This window comes from Oryx dammah, unplaced genomic scaffold (genome assembly GCF_014754425.2).
Source record: "Oryx dammah isolate SB20612 unplaced genomic scaffold, SCBI_Odam_1.1 HiC_scaffold_2, whole genome shotgun sequence".
NCBI classification, from domain to species: Eukaryota; Metazoa; Chordata; class Mammalia; order Artiodactyla; family Bovidae; genus Oryx; species Oryx dammah.
In genome coordinates, this window is record NW_024070186.1 from 30,565,659 (window position 1) to 30,581,262 (window position 15,604).

At 41.3% G+C, this 15,604-nt stretch overlaps 1 protein-coding gene across 2 annotated transcripts in view; it reads right to left on the reverse strand.

The window, feature by feature from the left end:
• GK5 (glycerol kinase 5) overlaps positions 1–15,604 on the reverse strand; it is a 77,486-nt gene that overhangs the window by 39,467 nt on the left and 22,415 nt on the right. For both annotated transcript variants that reach the window (XM_040234075.1, XM_040234083.1), the window contains one exon: positions 1,649–1,742. In XM_040234075.1, the coding sequence (XP_040090009.1) occupies positions 1,649–1,742 (94 nt within the window). The remainder of the gene's footprint in view (positions 1–1,648; positions 1,743–15,604) is intronic.

Below are 15,604 nucleotides of genomic sequence, written 5' to 3' on the forward strand. Positions count from 1 at the left end.
GGGTTCCTTCAGCAGGACCAGCTCTGCAATTTTGTGTGCTAAACTCTTAAGAATCTGTTTGTATGCATTTCTCTGCTAGGAGAGGCCCAAAGTTACATCATAGACATGTTCGGTATCAAGTAGCCAAAGTCCTTTAAATGTTCAGTTTTGTGCCTGATGCCAATTTTATGTCATGACTTGAGATTTGGGGCTTATTCTACAGAAAGAAATGTTTTCACAATTTATTTCCAAAGGCATAAACATTTTAAACACTTTAGTGACCAACTTAAGTGAAGTGAAGTTGCTCAGTCGTGTCTGACTCTTTGTGACCCCATGGACTGTAGCCTACCAGGCTCCTCTGTCCATGGGATTTTTCAGGCAAGAATACTGGAGTGAGTTGCCATTTCCTTCTCCAGGTGAACTTCCTGACCCAGGGATCAAACTCCGGTCTCCTGCATTGTAGGCAGACACTTTACCGTCTGAGCCACAAGGGAAGCCATCTTAAGGAATGGAATGTCTAATGAATTGACTGATTAAAAACTAAAATTATATGTTAAACTATAACACTACAGATTATAAACAGTACAATTTTAAAGTATACCAAAGTTTACAACATTTCCTTATAACTCCTTTCAACACCCTTGCTCCGTCTTTCTGTAAACAGCATCTCTGATATTCAGCTTCACAAGCTATTAAGGGAAAATACATTTTTATATATTAAACTAACAAAAAAAATCAGTGTGGGTGAGATTATAGCAGATATGCTTCATTCTTGTATTATTGTCATATTTATAACATGTTGGGTTGGCCAAAAAGTTGGTTTGGTTTTCCCACATGATGTTATGAAAAAGCCAAACAAACTTTTTGGCCAACTCAATATTTGGACTTGCTTTTCATATAAAATTAATGTCTTCAAACACTTATCAAGGAAACCTGATGTTCCAGACACTCCCCTATCCGTTACCTGGGAGGGGCAACCTAGCTGAGAAAGCATTTAACTATGTGGTATTAGAAGCATTAAAATAATCAATATTGCATAGTTAGTCTTATAATTAATATTTAGTATAATATAATGTAATAATATTTGGTCTTGATTATAAGACCAAATATTGCAGGTATCACCACATTGAGGAGCTGGAAAATTGCCTTCCTCTTTGACTCAGTAATCTCACACTTCTGAATGATATATCGCAACTGCTGCCCCTGTCGTCACCAGCCTTGTCACTGCCTTTCCACATGCCAGGCATCATGCTGAAAGATTGTGGCAGTCAGGTAGTCAGCTAGTTATCTACCTCAATATCCATTCTCCACTTTTATAACTATGTCCAGATGATAAAATCTGGACATGGTCTGTACCTATTCTGGACATAGTCGGTATTTTTTCTATTTCTCCAGGAATAAAAATGAATTCTCAGTAACTTATGAACCTCTGGCCCACCCCAAACCTCCTCAGGACTTCATGAAGAGTAGCTGTTAAGCACTTCAACCCACCACACATACTTCTGGGTGACTCCTTTTAAATTTCACTAGTATGGGGAGTGTGCAGTGTGTACTCTCTTCTTAATGTCCTAAAACATCATCAGTAGATTATATAATTCAGCATACAGCTAAAGAATATATACAGGAAAAACAGTAACATCCAAATCACAGAACATAAGAAAAACATTACCTTCATTAAAAGAGAACTATTCCAAGATTTTACAAGTTCAGTAGCTCTTAGGTCTTGCCAACTAATGAAGTTGTGGAAATGCTTTCCCGTTTTCCTAAGAAAGATGGAAACAGTATTTTGAGACTCATTATAAATCAGTGACAACACTATATAAAAGATCTGCCGCCACAAGAGAAAACAAATTTAGAGGCCAAACTGTAGTTTCAACATATGATTTAATTAGGTGGGGCTCTGTAAATGTTTCTTCTTTCTGATTTGACAAATTGAGCACACTCTGTAACAATTATGTGATACATAGCATAAAATGTTCAATCAGATTCTATCCAAAAAGCTATCCTTTTTGAAGCATGACAACCTGGGCACTTCCAAAAACAAAGCAAAACTGATGAAACATCTTTAAAGATGCTGATACAACTTTAAAAGCAAGATAAAGAAGCCAATGCTTTTTCCTTTCATTGTACTTATCTTGGTAATACACAATCAGGTAAAAACTGTACCTACAGGAGTGCTGAAATGTAGCCTTATCCTATTTTGTGCTTCTCAACTTTAGGACTGGTTAGCCACTGGCAACCTACTCGGTTTCCCAAAATTTGTCCAAAAAAATAAATAAATAAATTCAACAAACTGGGTCAACACTACAATGACAGTATAACCCTAAGAAATATAGTAGAAATTAATACTTTTTCCTTTGAGGCTCCTGCAAATCAATCACTGTCATCCACTCAGCTCCAGCATCCAGCCCTGGCTGGCCTGCTGTGTTTCCTCCAGGAGGAAACATTACCCTTGCGTGACTGTGAAAGTGAAAAGTGAAAATGTTAGTCCCTCAGTCATGTCCAACTCTTTGCAATCCCATGGACTGTAGCCCACCAGGCTCCTCTGTCCATGGAATTCTCCAGGCAAGAACACTGGAGTGGGTTGCAATTTGCTTCTCCAAGGGATCTTCCCGCCCCAGGGATTGAACCCAGGTCTCCCGCATTGCAGGCAAACTCTTTACCATCTGGGCCACCAGACCACGTTCAATTCCCAAGACTGACATTTCCAATGCTTCTTTAGCAGTCCTCACCCAGGGTCACATCCTCAACTTTACCACCTGGAAACATTCTACCACTGGTATTCTATCACTTTGTTATAAACCTGACACATTGTAAATCAAGTATACTTCAACTGAAAATACAAAATTGCTTAATGAGAGGAAAATTCTCACAGTATAATACGAAAGGAAAAAAATCAGGATTAAAAACATTACATATATTGCAATTCCAACTTGTTAAAATAATAAATAAATAAAGCAAATTAACTACCACCCCCCAAAAAACTTAACTTTGTAATATATTGGTAGGCATGTCTTGCTACTGGATTGGCCAAAATGTTTGCTTGGGTTTTTCTGCACCATTTTATGGACAAACCTGAATGGCCAACTTTTTGGCCAACCCGATATTATTTCAGTTCTCTCAGTCTTACTCCCTAAATACCTTCCCTTCCTTTAATCCTTCAAACATTCCCTTTTCTTCCTGAGAACCCCATCTAGGTTTACTTTCCTACTGGGCTTATTTACATGTTCTTCCACTTTACTGGGGCTTCCCACGTGGCTCAGGGGTAAAGAATCCACCTGCCAATGCGGGAGACACAGGAGATGCGGTTCGATCCCTGGGTCGGGAAGATCCCTAGAGGAGCAAATGGCAACCCACTCCAGTATTTTTGCCTGGAAAATTCCATGGACAGAGGAGCCTGCTGGCTACCGTCCATAGTGTCACAAAGAGTTGGACAGAGAAGAGTCGGACACGACTTAGCAGCTGAACAACAACAAATCAGTTTAACAACTTGCCTTCACATGCTCTCTATCAATTCTTTTTTAAATTGTGGTAAAATATACATAACATAAAGTTTACTATTTTAACCATTTTTAAGTGCACAATACAGTGTGGCATTAATGTTAACATAGCCACTATCTCCAACACCTGGGCTATTTCCACCTTCTCGCTACTGTGAATAATGCTGCTATAAACACTGCTGTAAGGTATCTGTTTGAGTCCCTGTTTTCAATTCCTTGCGTACATGTCGAGGATTAGAATTGCTGGGTCATATGGTAATTCTATGTTTAGTTTCTGAGGAACTGCCAGACAGTTTTCCACAATGGCTGCACCATTTGACATTTCAACAACCACTATATAAGAGTTCCAATTTTTCCATCCTTACCAACACTTGTTATTTTACATTTAAAAACTTATTGCCATCTTGTGGGGTGTGAAGTGGTACCTCACTGTGGTTTTGATTTGCATTTCCCCAACAAGAATTTTTCATGTTCTTATTGACCATTTGAATATTATTCAAATCTTTAACCATTTATAAATTCATAACTGGGTCTAGGTTTTGGTGGTATGGTTGAGCTATAGGAGTTATATATATTTTCTGGATATTAATCCTTTATCAAATGTACAATTTGCAATATTTTCTACCATTTTGTGAGTTTTCACTCAAAGTATCCTTTTTTTTTTTTTTCCTTTCTGGTTTTCACTTTTATTAATGGGATCACAGCATTCACCTACATCATGAACAGACTACTTCTTTCCCTGAATGATCCAAATGGTCACCATATTACCACTACCAATCAGAAAAGTGATTCTCCATTTGTTTTAGTCCTCAGTCTTAAATGAAATTAGAAGCCAAACACAGCAAGACACACACCTTTCATATTATGTGTTTCAGTCAGTTTTCAGAAATCAAATTTAAGATATCAATGGCTATAAACTTTTCAGACACATTTTAAAATTGCAAATTATACACTATGCCAAAATAATTTCAAGACAACTTTATTTCTTATTATTTTGGATTAAATTAAGGTAATCCTGTTTCTGTTTTGGAGAATTCTAATAGTTAAGAAAAATTTTTTAAATTACTCATCATAAACAGATAAAAACATTTTAACAGCATTCTTTGAGGCACAAAAGTTTTTAATTTTCAACTTTAAAAAAGTTTTTAAAGTTCAACTTATCTATTTTTTTCATTTGTTAGCTGTGCTTTTGAAGTCATTTACGAAATCATAATAAATCCACAGTGATGAAGATTTCCTCTACATTTCCTTGTAAGAGTTTTATAGATTTGTATTTTAAATGTATTTATTGATCCATTTTTAGTTTCCTTTTCTTTAACGAATTTTTATTTTTAAAAATTTTTTGGCTGCATGGCATACGGGATTCTAGTTCCCAACCAGACACTGAATTTGTGCCCCCCAGAGTGGGAGTGCCAAGTCCCAACCAGAGGGCCACCAGGGAAGCCCCTTGACTTAACTTTTATATTTGGAATATGGTAAGGGTCTCACTTCATTCTTTTGCATGTGGACGTCCAGTTTTCTCAGTATCCTTGGTTGAAAAGACTCTTCTTTCCCCATTGCCTGGTCATGGCTCCCTAGTTTCTATGCATTGCCATAACAAAGTATCACAAACAGGGGTGGCTAAAAGAATAGCAGTGTATCGTCTCCCAGTTCTGGAGGCTAGAAGTCCAAAGTTACGGTGTCAGTAGGGCCATGCTCCCTCTGGAAGCCGTAAGAGTCTGCCCTCATCTACCCCGAGTTTCCGGTAGCGTGCAATAGTCACTCAGTCACGGTAGACTCTTTCCGACCCCATGGACTGCAGCCCACCAGAATCCTCTGTCCATGGAATTTTCCAGGCCAGAATACTGGAGTGGGTAGCCACTCCCTTCTCCAGGGGACCTTCCCAATCTAGGGATCCGGGGGTTTGCAGCAATCTCTGACGTCCCCTGGCTCATAGCCACATCACTCCTATCCTCCTTCTTCACATGGTGGTGTCCCTGTGTCTGCATCTCATGAGGAAATTGGTCACATTTGATGAAGAGTTACTCTACTGCATTATGACCTCATCGTAATTAAATAACTACATTTGCAATAACCCTATTTCCAAAAGTGACTGCAAGGCACTACTGTTGCTTTTATTGGGCTATTCCCCCAAATCTCTCCCACTTTTATGTGTGAGATTACTGAATCAAAGAGTAAGACAATTTTCCAGCTCCTTAAATGTGGCAAAACTTGCTATATTTGATCTTGTAATCAGTACTGCATGGTGATTGTTCTAATAAATTTTGATGCCACACAGTCAAATGCCTTCTCAGTTAGGGTGTCCTTACCAGGTGGTGCATGGAGGAGTGTAGAGCATCAGTTTTCCTTGATAAGTATCTGATATTAAGCAGCATGAATATGCTTTATTGACTATGCCAAAGCCTTTGACTGTGTGGATCACAAAAAACTGTGGAAAATTCTGAAAGAGATGGCAATACCAGACCACCTGACTGGCATCTTGAGAAACCTATATGCAGGTCAGGAAGCAACAGTTAGAACTGGACATGGAACAACAGACTGGTTCCAAATAGGAAAAGGAGTCCGTCAAGGCTGTATATTGTCATCCTGCTTATTTAACTTCTATGCAGAGTACATCATGGGAAATGCCGGGCTGGAAGAAGCACAGGCTGGAATCAAGATTGCCAGGAGAAATATCAGTCACCTCAGATATGCAGATGACACCACCCTTATGGCAGAAAGTGAAGAGGAACTAAAGAGCCTCTTGATGAAAGTGAAAGAGGAGAGCGAAAAAGTTGGCTTAAAGCTCAACATTCAGAAAACGAAGATCATGGCATCTGGTCCCATCACTTCATGGGAAATAGATGGGGAAACAGTGGAAACAGTATCAGACTTTATTTTTGGGGGCTCCAAAATCACTGCAGATGGTGACTGCAGCCATGAAATTAAAAGACGCTTACTCTTTGGAAGGAAAGTTATGACCAACCTAGATAGCACATTCAAAAGCAGAGATATTACTCTGCCAACAAAGGTCCGTCTAGTCAAGGCCATGGTTTTTCCAGTGGTCATGTATGGATGTGAAAGTTGGACTGTGAAGAAAGCTGAGCACTGAAGAATGGATGCTTCTGAACTGTGGTGTTGGAGAAGACTCTTGAGAGTCCCTTGGACTGCAAGGAAATCCAACCAGTCCATTCTAAAGGAGATCATTCCTGGATGTTCTTTGGAAGGGCTGATGCTAAAGCTGAAACTCCAATACTTTGGCCACCTCATGCGAAGAGTTGACTCATTGGAAAAGACTCTGATGCTGGGAGGGATTGGGGGCAGGAGGAGAAGGGGACGACAGAGGATGAGATGGCTGGATGGCATCACTGACTCGATGGACATGAATCTGGGTGAACTCCGGGAGTTGGTGACAGACAAGGAGCCCTGGTGTGCTGCGATTCATGGGGTCGCAAAGAGTTGGACGCGACTGAGCGACTGAACTGAACTGAACTGAAGCACGAATATATTGTAGAATACGACAACAATGCATGAGTGAAACAAATTTGCCATAATCTCACCCACACTGATTTTTTTGTCAGTTTAATATGTAAAAACACATCTTGCTTTAGTAACTTGTGAGGCTGAATACAGAAGGGCTGTTTACAGGAAAGGCAGAGCAAGTAAGGGAGTTGAAAGTGGTTTTAAGAAAAGGCACGAATTCTGAACTGTATGGTTTTATACTGTTTGTAATGTGTAATTTTATACCTTCATATATAATTTCAGTTTGTAAAAGATATCCAACATTGCTTATATCAACTAGTTTTTAACTCAGGTCAGTGACATTCTTCTCTTTTTATATTTTTTAAGTTTATTTAGTTATGTATGTGTTTATTTGGCTGTGTTGGTCTTAATTGCAGCATGTGGGGTCTTCACCGAATCATACAGATCTTTCCTTGCTGCACGTGGGCTCAGTAGTTGCGGCACTCAGGCTTAGTTGCCCTGAGGCATGTGGGATCTTAATTCCCCAACCAGAGATAGAATCCACGTCCCCTGCTTTGGCAGGCAGATTCTTAACTACCGGACCACTGAGGTCCCTCAGTGAGATACTTTAAATTTTCATTGCCACTCCTCGGTTACTGTCAATTCTTTCTTACCTGAGAGCTGCAGCTATCAGTTTGTGACTTTTCCAAACTGGTTTTGCAACCTGTGTACTCCTTGTTATATGTGGTCACTGATGTTTCTGAAGCTTCTGTTATCTTTCCTATGTGATCAGCTAGTGTCCTGACACACATTTTCTAAAGTGTGAGGCCCCCAAATCCCAAAAAAGGTACTGGCCCTTTAAAATCTTCCAAGAGATGTGCCAAAGGAAGCTACTGTAGCTGAGAGGGCCAGAGCCTAGGTAAGCATCTGTGCCAGTTCTGCAGGGCATTGCAAAATCCACCAGAGTATATAGGCCCAATTTTTTGAAGTTCAGTTTTAATTGGAGGATAATTGGTTTACAATGTTGTGTTGGTTTCTGCTGTACAACAATGTGAATGAGCCGTAAGTATACACGTATCTCCTCTCTCTAGAGCCTCCCTCCCATCTAGCCCCCCATCCCACCCCTCTAGGTTGTCACAAAGCACTGATCTGAGCTCCCTGTGCTATACGGCAGCTTCCCACTAGCTATTTCACACATGATGGTATGCATATGCGCCAACGCTACTCTCAATTTTTCCCACCTGCTTCCCCCACTGTGTCCACACATCTGTTCTCTACATCTGTGTTTCTATTCCTGCCCTGCAAGTAGGTTCATCAGTACCAGTTTTCTAGACACCATATGTAGGCATTAGTTTTTAATTAATTTAATTTTTAATCATAAAAATATATGATATTTGTTTTTCTCTTTCTGACTTACTTCACTCTATTCATTAGGTTCTAGCCCACCAGGCTTCTCCATCCAAGGCATTTTTCCAGGCAAGAATACTGGAGAGGGTTGCCAAGCCCTCCTCCAGGGGATCTTCCTGACCCAGGGATCGAACCTGTGTCTCTTATGTCTCCTGCACTGGCAGGCAGGTTCTTTATCACTAGAGCAACTAGGAGCCCCAAATCTTTGTGGGACAAGATTCCCATGACCTGCCCTGGCACCTGTCCTCAGTCCTGGAAGGTGGGGTGCCTTCCCCACATATGCAGTAGGGCTGAAGAATGGAGCTGGTGGCACATGCCGTCTCTTCCCCAAGGACAGGGGTCTCCACCTTCATCCCAGCAGTCTGCAAGTTAATATCAGGAAGAGTCAGGTTGCAGAGTTGTGAAAGAGCTTGTTCCAATCTTTCCTAATTAGCAGTTGCTGTGGTGGAGGGACCAATCTCTAAAGCTTCCCACTCCACTATTGTGGTGATGTCACTCTCTACCCCTGGACTTTCAAGTTACCTACCTACCTTTTCAATACCTAACCTGGGATCACTCTTTCTTCTGGGTTCACTTTCAATGTCAGAACCGCTGAGAGAAGTTGGAAAAAATCATATAGCCTTGTTAATTGGTACCAGCCCCTACTTATGAGATATAAACTCATCTCCTTCCTCAGAGTCACCAAAACTGATGAAAGTCTTTCTCATATCCATAATCAGTTTCCTCTCATTCACCCTCAACTGTTAACTGCTACTGCTGCTAAGTCACTTCCGTCGTGTCCGACTCTGTGCGACCCCATAGATGGCAGCCCACTAGGCTCCTCCGTCCCTGGGATTCTCCAGGCAAGAACACTGGAGTGGGTTGCCATTTCCTTCTCCAATGCATGAAAGTGAAAAGTCAAAGTGAAGTTGCTCAGTCGTGTCCGACTCCTAGCGACCCCATGGACTGCAGCCTACCAGGCTCCTCTGTCCATGGGATTTTCCAAGCAAGAGTGATGGAGTGGGGTGCCTTCTCCGATTCACCCTCAAGGGCCCATCTAAATGTTCACCAGATTTCTCAAGCCCTAGGCCACCACTGGCTTCTTGTTTCTCAAAGGAAGTCAGGACACTGGGAAGGACCTTCCTCCACTCCCCACTCCTCCACCAGCTATACCGTCAGCCATTCGTGGATCTCTCTCTTGGTCCAGAGGAGAAGCTTTCTTTCTCCAAGTCTAAGCCTGGCACCTCCATCTGGACTCTCAGTATCCATGCTTTCTTCTTCTACTACTTCATTTCACAAACATTCCTCAGCTGTCTTCTCTAAACACGCTTCAATCTCCCCATCTTTGACCAAATCCAAAATTCCTGATGCAGGATGCCTCCCCAGCCAACTAAGCCCTTGGTGTTTCCTCATCACCTCCCACTATCTCAACTACATACAATTCGAATGCAGTTTAGATTCCCAATCATTCATGAATATTATATTCACCATGGCCACCAATATATTCCTTTCTATTTTTTTGGCAGTGTGGCTTGTGGGATCTTAGTTCCCCAGTTCAGTTCAGTCCCTCAGTCATGTCTGACTCTTTGCGACCCCATGCACCGCAGCAGGCCAGGCCTCCCTGTCCATCACCAACTCCTGGAGGCCACTCAAACCCATGTCCATTGAGTCAGTGATGCCATCAAGCCATCTCATACTCTGTCATCCCCTTCTCCTCCTGCCCTCAATCTTTCCCAGCATCAGGGTCTTTTCAAATGAGTCAGCTCTTCGCATCAGGTGGCCAAAGTACTGGAGTTTCAGCTTCAACATCAGTCCTTCCAATGAACACTCAGGACTGATCTCCTTTAGGATGGACTGGTCGGATCTCTTTGCAGTCCAAGGGACTCTCAAGAGTCTTCTCCAATACCACAGTTCAAAAGCATCAATTCTTCAGCACTCAGCTTTCTTTATAGTCCAACTCTCATATCCATACATGACTACGGGAAAAACCATAGCCTTGACTAGACGGACCTTTGTTGGCAACTTAATGTCTCTGCTTTTCAATATCTGTCTAGGTTGGTGAACTCTGGGAGTTGGTGATGGACAGGGATGCCTGGCGTGCTGTCATTCATGGGGTCACAAAGAATCGGACACAACTGAGGGACTGAACTGAACTGAACTAGGTTGGTCGTAACTTTCCTTCCAAGGAGTAAGCGTCTTTTAATTTCATGGCTGCAGTCACCACCTGCAGTGATTTTGGAGCCCCCCAAAAATAAAGTCTGACACTGTTTCCACTGTTTCCCCATCTATTTCCCATGAAGTGATCGGACCAGATGCCATGATCTTTGTTTTGTGAATGTTGAGCTTTAAGCCAACTTTTTCACTCTCCTCTTTCACTTTTATCAAGAGGCTTTTTAGTTCTTCACTTTCTGCCATAAGGGTGGTGTCATCTGCATATCTGAGGTTATTGATATTTCTCCCGGCAATCTTGATTCCAGCCTGTGCTTCTTGCAGCCCAGTGTTTCTCATGATGTACTCTGCATATAAGTTAAATAAGCAGGGTGACAATATACAGCCTTGACGTACTCCTTTTCCTATTTGGAACCAGTCTGTTCTTCCATGTCCAGTTCTAACTGTTGCTTCCTGACCTGCAACCAGGGATTAAACCCACACCCTTAGCAGTGAAAGTGCAGAGTCCTAATCACTGGACCGCCAGGAAATTCCGCCTAATATCTTTCTAATTCCCAGACTTACAGGATCCTTTTCCACCACCTGACTTGACCTTTCTGCAACACTGGCTTCAGATGATCACTTCCTCCTTCCTGGAACAGTCCCTTTCCTAAGTGTCCATGGTACCACTGCACTGTTTCTCCTCCTGCCTTTCTAAGCATGTCTCTTGAGTTTTCTCTGCAGATTTTTCTTCCATTGACTGCCAGGTATATGCTGGTGTTTGTTGAGGGCTGCACCTGTAGTCTCTTTCTCTTTTTAACCAGCTGCTCTCTCGGAAATCTGACCCACACTCATGGACTCTCCCAATTCTCATCTCTAGGGCCAGTCTCTCACTTAAGTTCTATTCCCTGACAAATAAATAACTGCCTTCCTCCTATCTCTCAAGACTGGACTTCCCTGGTGGTTCAGTGGTTAGGACTCCATGCTTCCAATGCAGGGGGCACAGGTTCAATCCCTGGTTGGGGAAGTTCTGCATGTCTCGCAGTGCAGCTAAAACAAAACACACGTTGCTCACGCCATCTCAAACGCAACATGTCTAACCAGATCTGCCACTCCTCTCCCTCCGGTGTGTCACACCTGAGCTAACAGTATCTTTCTGCTGCTACTGCCAAAAACTTGAGCAGGGAAGGTTCATCCTAAGTCCTCAAAGAGATCCCTTAAATCCCGGGAGCTTACATTTTAGTGAGGGTTGAAAAACAAATGAGTTAATAAATAAAACACATAATTTCATACAATGAATATGCTTTGAAAACACTGGCATGGTAAAGCAACAGAGTAATTGGGGGTGAGGTGATTTTTTGATATGAGATCAAAGACCTGAATAAGCAATAGCCTTCAAAGAGACTTCTTAGTCTCAGCCTTACTGACCTCAAATCCACTGTTCTTGCTACTTGAGAGAGTGGCATTGAAATATATACATTATCATGTTTAAAACAAATAGTTACTGGGAAGTTGCTATATAACACAAGGAGCTCAGCCTGGTGCTCTGTGAGGGGTGGGGGGGACACTCAAGACACAGGGGATAGACACACACATACATACACACACACACACACTATGGCTGATTCTCATTTTTATATGGCAGAAACCAACACAACATTGTTAAGCAATTATCTTGCAATTAAAAAAAAAAAGTATTCTTTCTAGGAAGCTCCCTGGTGGTCCAGTGGTTAGGACTCTGCATTTTCACTGCCAAGGGCATGGATTCGATTCCTGGTCAGGGAACTAGGAACCTATAAGCTGCATAGAATGGCCAAAAAGTAAAAAAAAAAAGTTAGAAAAAGAATATTCTTTCAAAATATAAAATTGGCAACATTACTCTCTGGCCTAACAGCTTTTGATAGTTTCCCACTGCTTATAAGGGGCAAACTCTTTACCACAGCCAATGGCCTTCTCTGGTCCAGAGCCCTGCCTTCCTTTCCAAGTTCATCTCAGCCAAAGCCCTGAGAGACTACATATGCCAGGTACTGTTCTAGGCATGAGGGACCCAGGCAGGACATGACAGACAAAAGTCCCAGCACTCATGGAACTTCTTTTATGACAGAGATATAATTTTTAAAAAACGTAAATAAGTAAATAAACCAAGAGGGGTGGGGGAATGCTCAAGACACAGGGGATACACAGTGATTTTAGATATGAAAATTTTTAGTGATGAACAATATGAAGAAAATATAATAGTCAAATTATAGGGAGGCATTAGGTTGGTGCAAAAGTTAACTGTGGTTTTTGCCATTTGATATTGGAATACATTCTACATAAATGTGGTTATGTTATATATCATTTTTATGTGCATTTTTCACTTATTTTTTTGCTAATGACTTATCACTTTCTGTTTATATTTATTTTAGACTAGTGAAATGCTGTTAGACAAAAAGGAAATTCTAGAGATTTTCTTGAGTTCAAAATGGGTCATAAAGCAGTGGAGACAACTCACAACATCAGCAACACATTTGGCCCAGAAACTGCTAAAGAATGTACCATGCAGTGGTGGTTCAGCAAGTTTTGCAAAGGAGACAAGAGCCTTGAAGATCCAGAGCACAGAGGCTGGCCACTGGAAGCTGACAACAGACAAATTGAGAGCAATCTTCGAAGCTGAGCCTTGTACAACTACATGAGAAGCTGCCGAAGAACTCAATGTCGACCTTTCTAAGGTTGTTCAGCATTTGAAACAAATTTGAAAGGTGAAAAAGCTCAGTAAGTGGGTGCCCTGTAAGCTGACTGAAAAAAAAAAATCGTCCTTTTGAAGTGTCATCTTTTCTTATTCTATGCAACAACAACGAACTATTTCTCTATCGGACTGTGACGTGTGATGCAAAGGGGATCGTATATGTCAATTGGCTATGACCAGCTCAGTGGCTGGACCAAGAAGCTCCAAAGAACTTCCCATAGCCAATCAAACTTGTACCAAACAAAGGTCACAGTCATTGTTTGGTGGTCTTCTGCCCGTATGAACCACGACAGCTTTCCACATCCTGGAGAAACTATTACATCTGCGAAGTATGTTCAACAAATCAATGAGATGCACCAAAAACTACAATGCCTGCAGCCAGGATTGGCCAACAGAAAGGACCAATGGCACACTGTACAACCAACACTTCAAAAGCTGAACAAACTGGGCTTCATATTCATCTGAATATTCATCCTTCATATTCACCGGATCTCTTGCCAACCGACTACCACTTCTTCAAGCACCTCGATAACTTTTTGCAGAAAAAACACTTCCATGACCAGCAGGATGCAGAAAATGCTTTCCTAGAGTTGTCAAATCCCAAAGCACAGCTTTTTATGCTGTAGGAATAAACAAACTTACTTCTCATTGGCAAATAAGTGTTGACTATGATGATTCCTATTTTGATTAATTTGTTTGAGCCTAGTTATAATAATTTAAAATTCACAATCTGAAACCATAATTACATTTGCACCAACCTAATAAAACAGTCAGGGAAGCTTCCTTAGAAATGCTCTTTGAGGTGAGGTCCAAGTGAAAAGAAAGATAATTTCTTGGGTAAGATAGCTGCAGGCAGGGGGAGGAGCAGGTGCAAAGCCTGCAGCTAGGAAAGTGTTCAAGAAACATCAGCAGGCTGATGTGGTTGTAGCACATGTTTCAGCATTCACTTAGCAGTGACTTAGGTTTGGTTTCACCCTATCTGTGGAGAAATGGAGGGAAAGCAGAAAAGGCAATGTTGTAAACAAACTGCTCAGTATACTATCCTAAATATATTTTGTATCATAAATAATTAGTGAGAACCATTAACATAAGTAGCAAGTGCCACAGTAAAAGATGTTATGTGGTGCTGGAGGAACACAGGGCAATTTCAATACTTGCGTCACCAGAGTATAAATTCCTAGAGTGCTGCTTTTCTGATTCATCTTTATATTCAATCCAGTAGTCAGCACAATGCTTTACTTTCAATGAGCCAGTTACTGAGTGAACTGCGACATGACGACTCATGGTTTATATTACTAATTGGCACACACCTATTTATATTACTAACTGGCACACATCCTGGTCTGAGGTTAGTTGGTAGAAGCTTCCCTGAGAGACACAGTGACAGGAGAAAGAAAACAACTCAGGATTTTTTTTTCCCGAACAATCAAAATGGAAGAGATAGTTACAGTTCTTTTAGAAAACAGGCTAACCACAAACACTGATCAAATATAATGAAAAAATGTTTAACCTGAAGCATATGAAGAAAACAAGGACCGAAAAAGAAAAAAAGGTCACAAATGAGTTTCCTGGCATCTGAAGTGGGGGAAAATGAGGAGGAAAAAAATAAAAAGAACGTTCAAAGTTTTAGACTTCCTAACATCAATTCTAAGGAGAACAACGTTTCTATGGCCACAACAGAATGCACTATGGACACAGGGGGTAAAACAATGAGCTGTGAAGAGGATCAGGCGCTGGTTGTGAGTGGAATGAACAACAGGTGGTTCCACAGGGTCAAACGTGCCTCTCTTTTTCTCTCAAAAATGAAGAAGAAGAAGAACTTCCTGTGGGCTCAAGGCTGGGCACATTGCTATGTTGTGTCTCAGCTGTTTGTTGGGGAAGTATAGAACCTGCCAGCATTATACGTCACCATGGCTCATGGGAACCAGGGAACAGAATAAAACTCCATTATTTTAAGGAATTATAATAGATGCAGCATGTGGGAGAGGGAGAAGGTGGGATGATTTGGGAGAATGGCATTGAAACATGTATAATATCGTATATGAAACGAATCGCCAGTCCAGGTTCGATGCGTGATACAGGATGCTTGGGGCTGGTACACTGGGATGACCCAGAGGGATGGTACGGGGAGGGCGGAGGGAGGGGGTTCAGGATGGGGAACACGTGTATACCTGTGGTGGATTCATGTTGGTGTATAGCAAAACCAATAGAATATTGTAAAGTAATGAGCCTCCAATTAAAATAAATAAATTTATATTAAAAATATTTTTTAAGATGAAAGATGAGGATTGAATTTCATTGAAATAAATATATCATGATATTTCAAAAACAAAAACAAAAATGCAGGAAGCTTTATGTGTCTGGGTTTTGGGGGAAAATATCCAGTGTTTCAGTTCCCACAAAGTTTTCAAAACTCAGAATA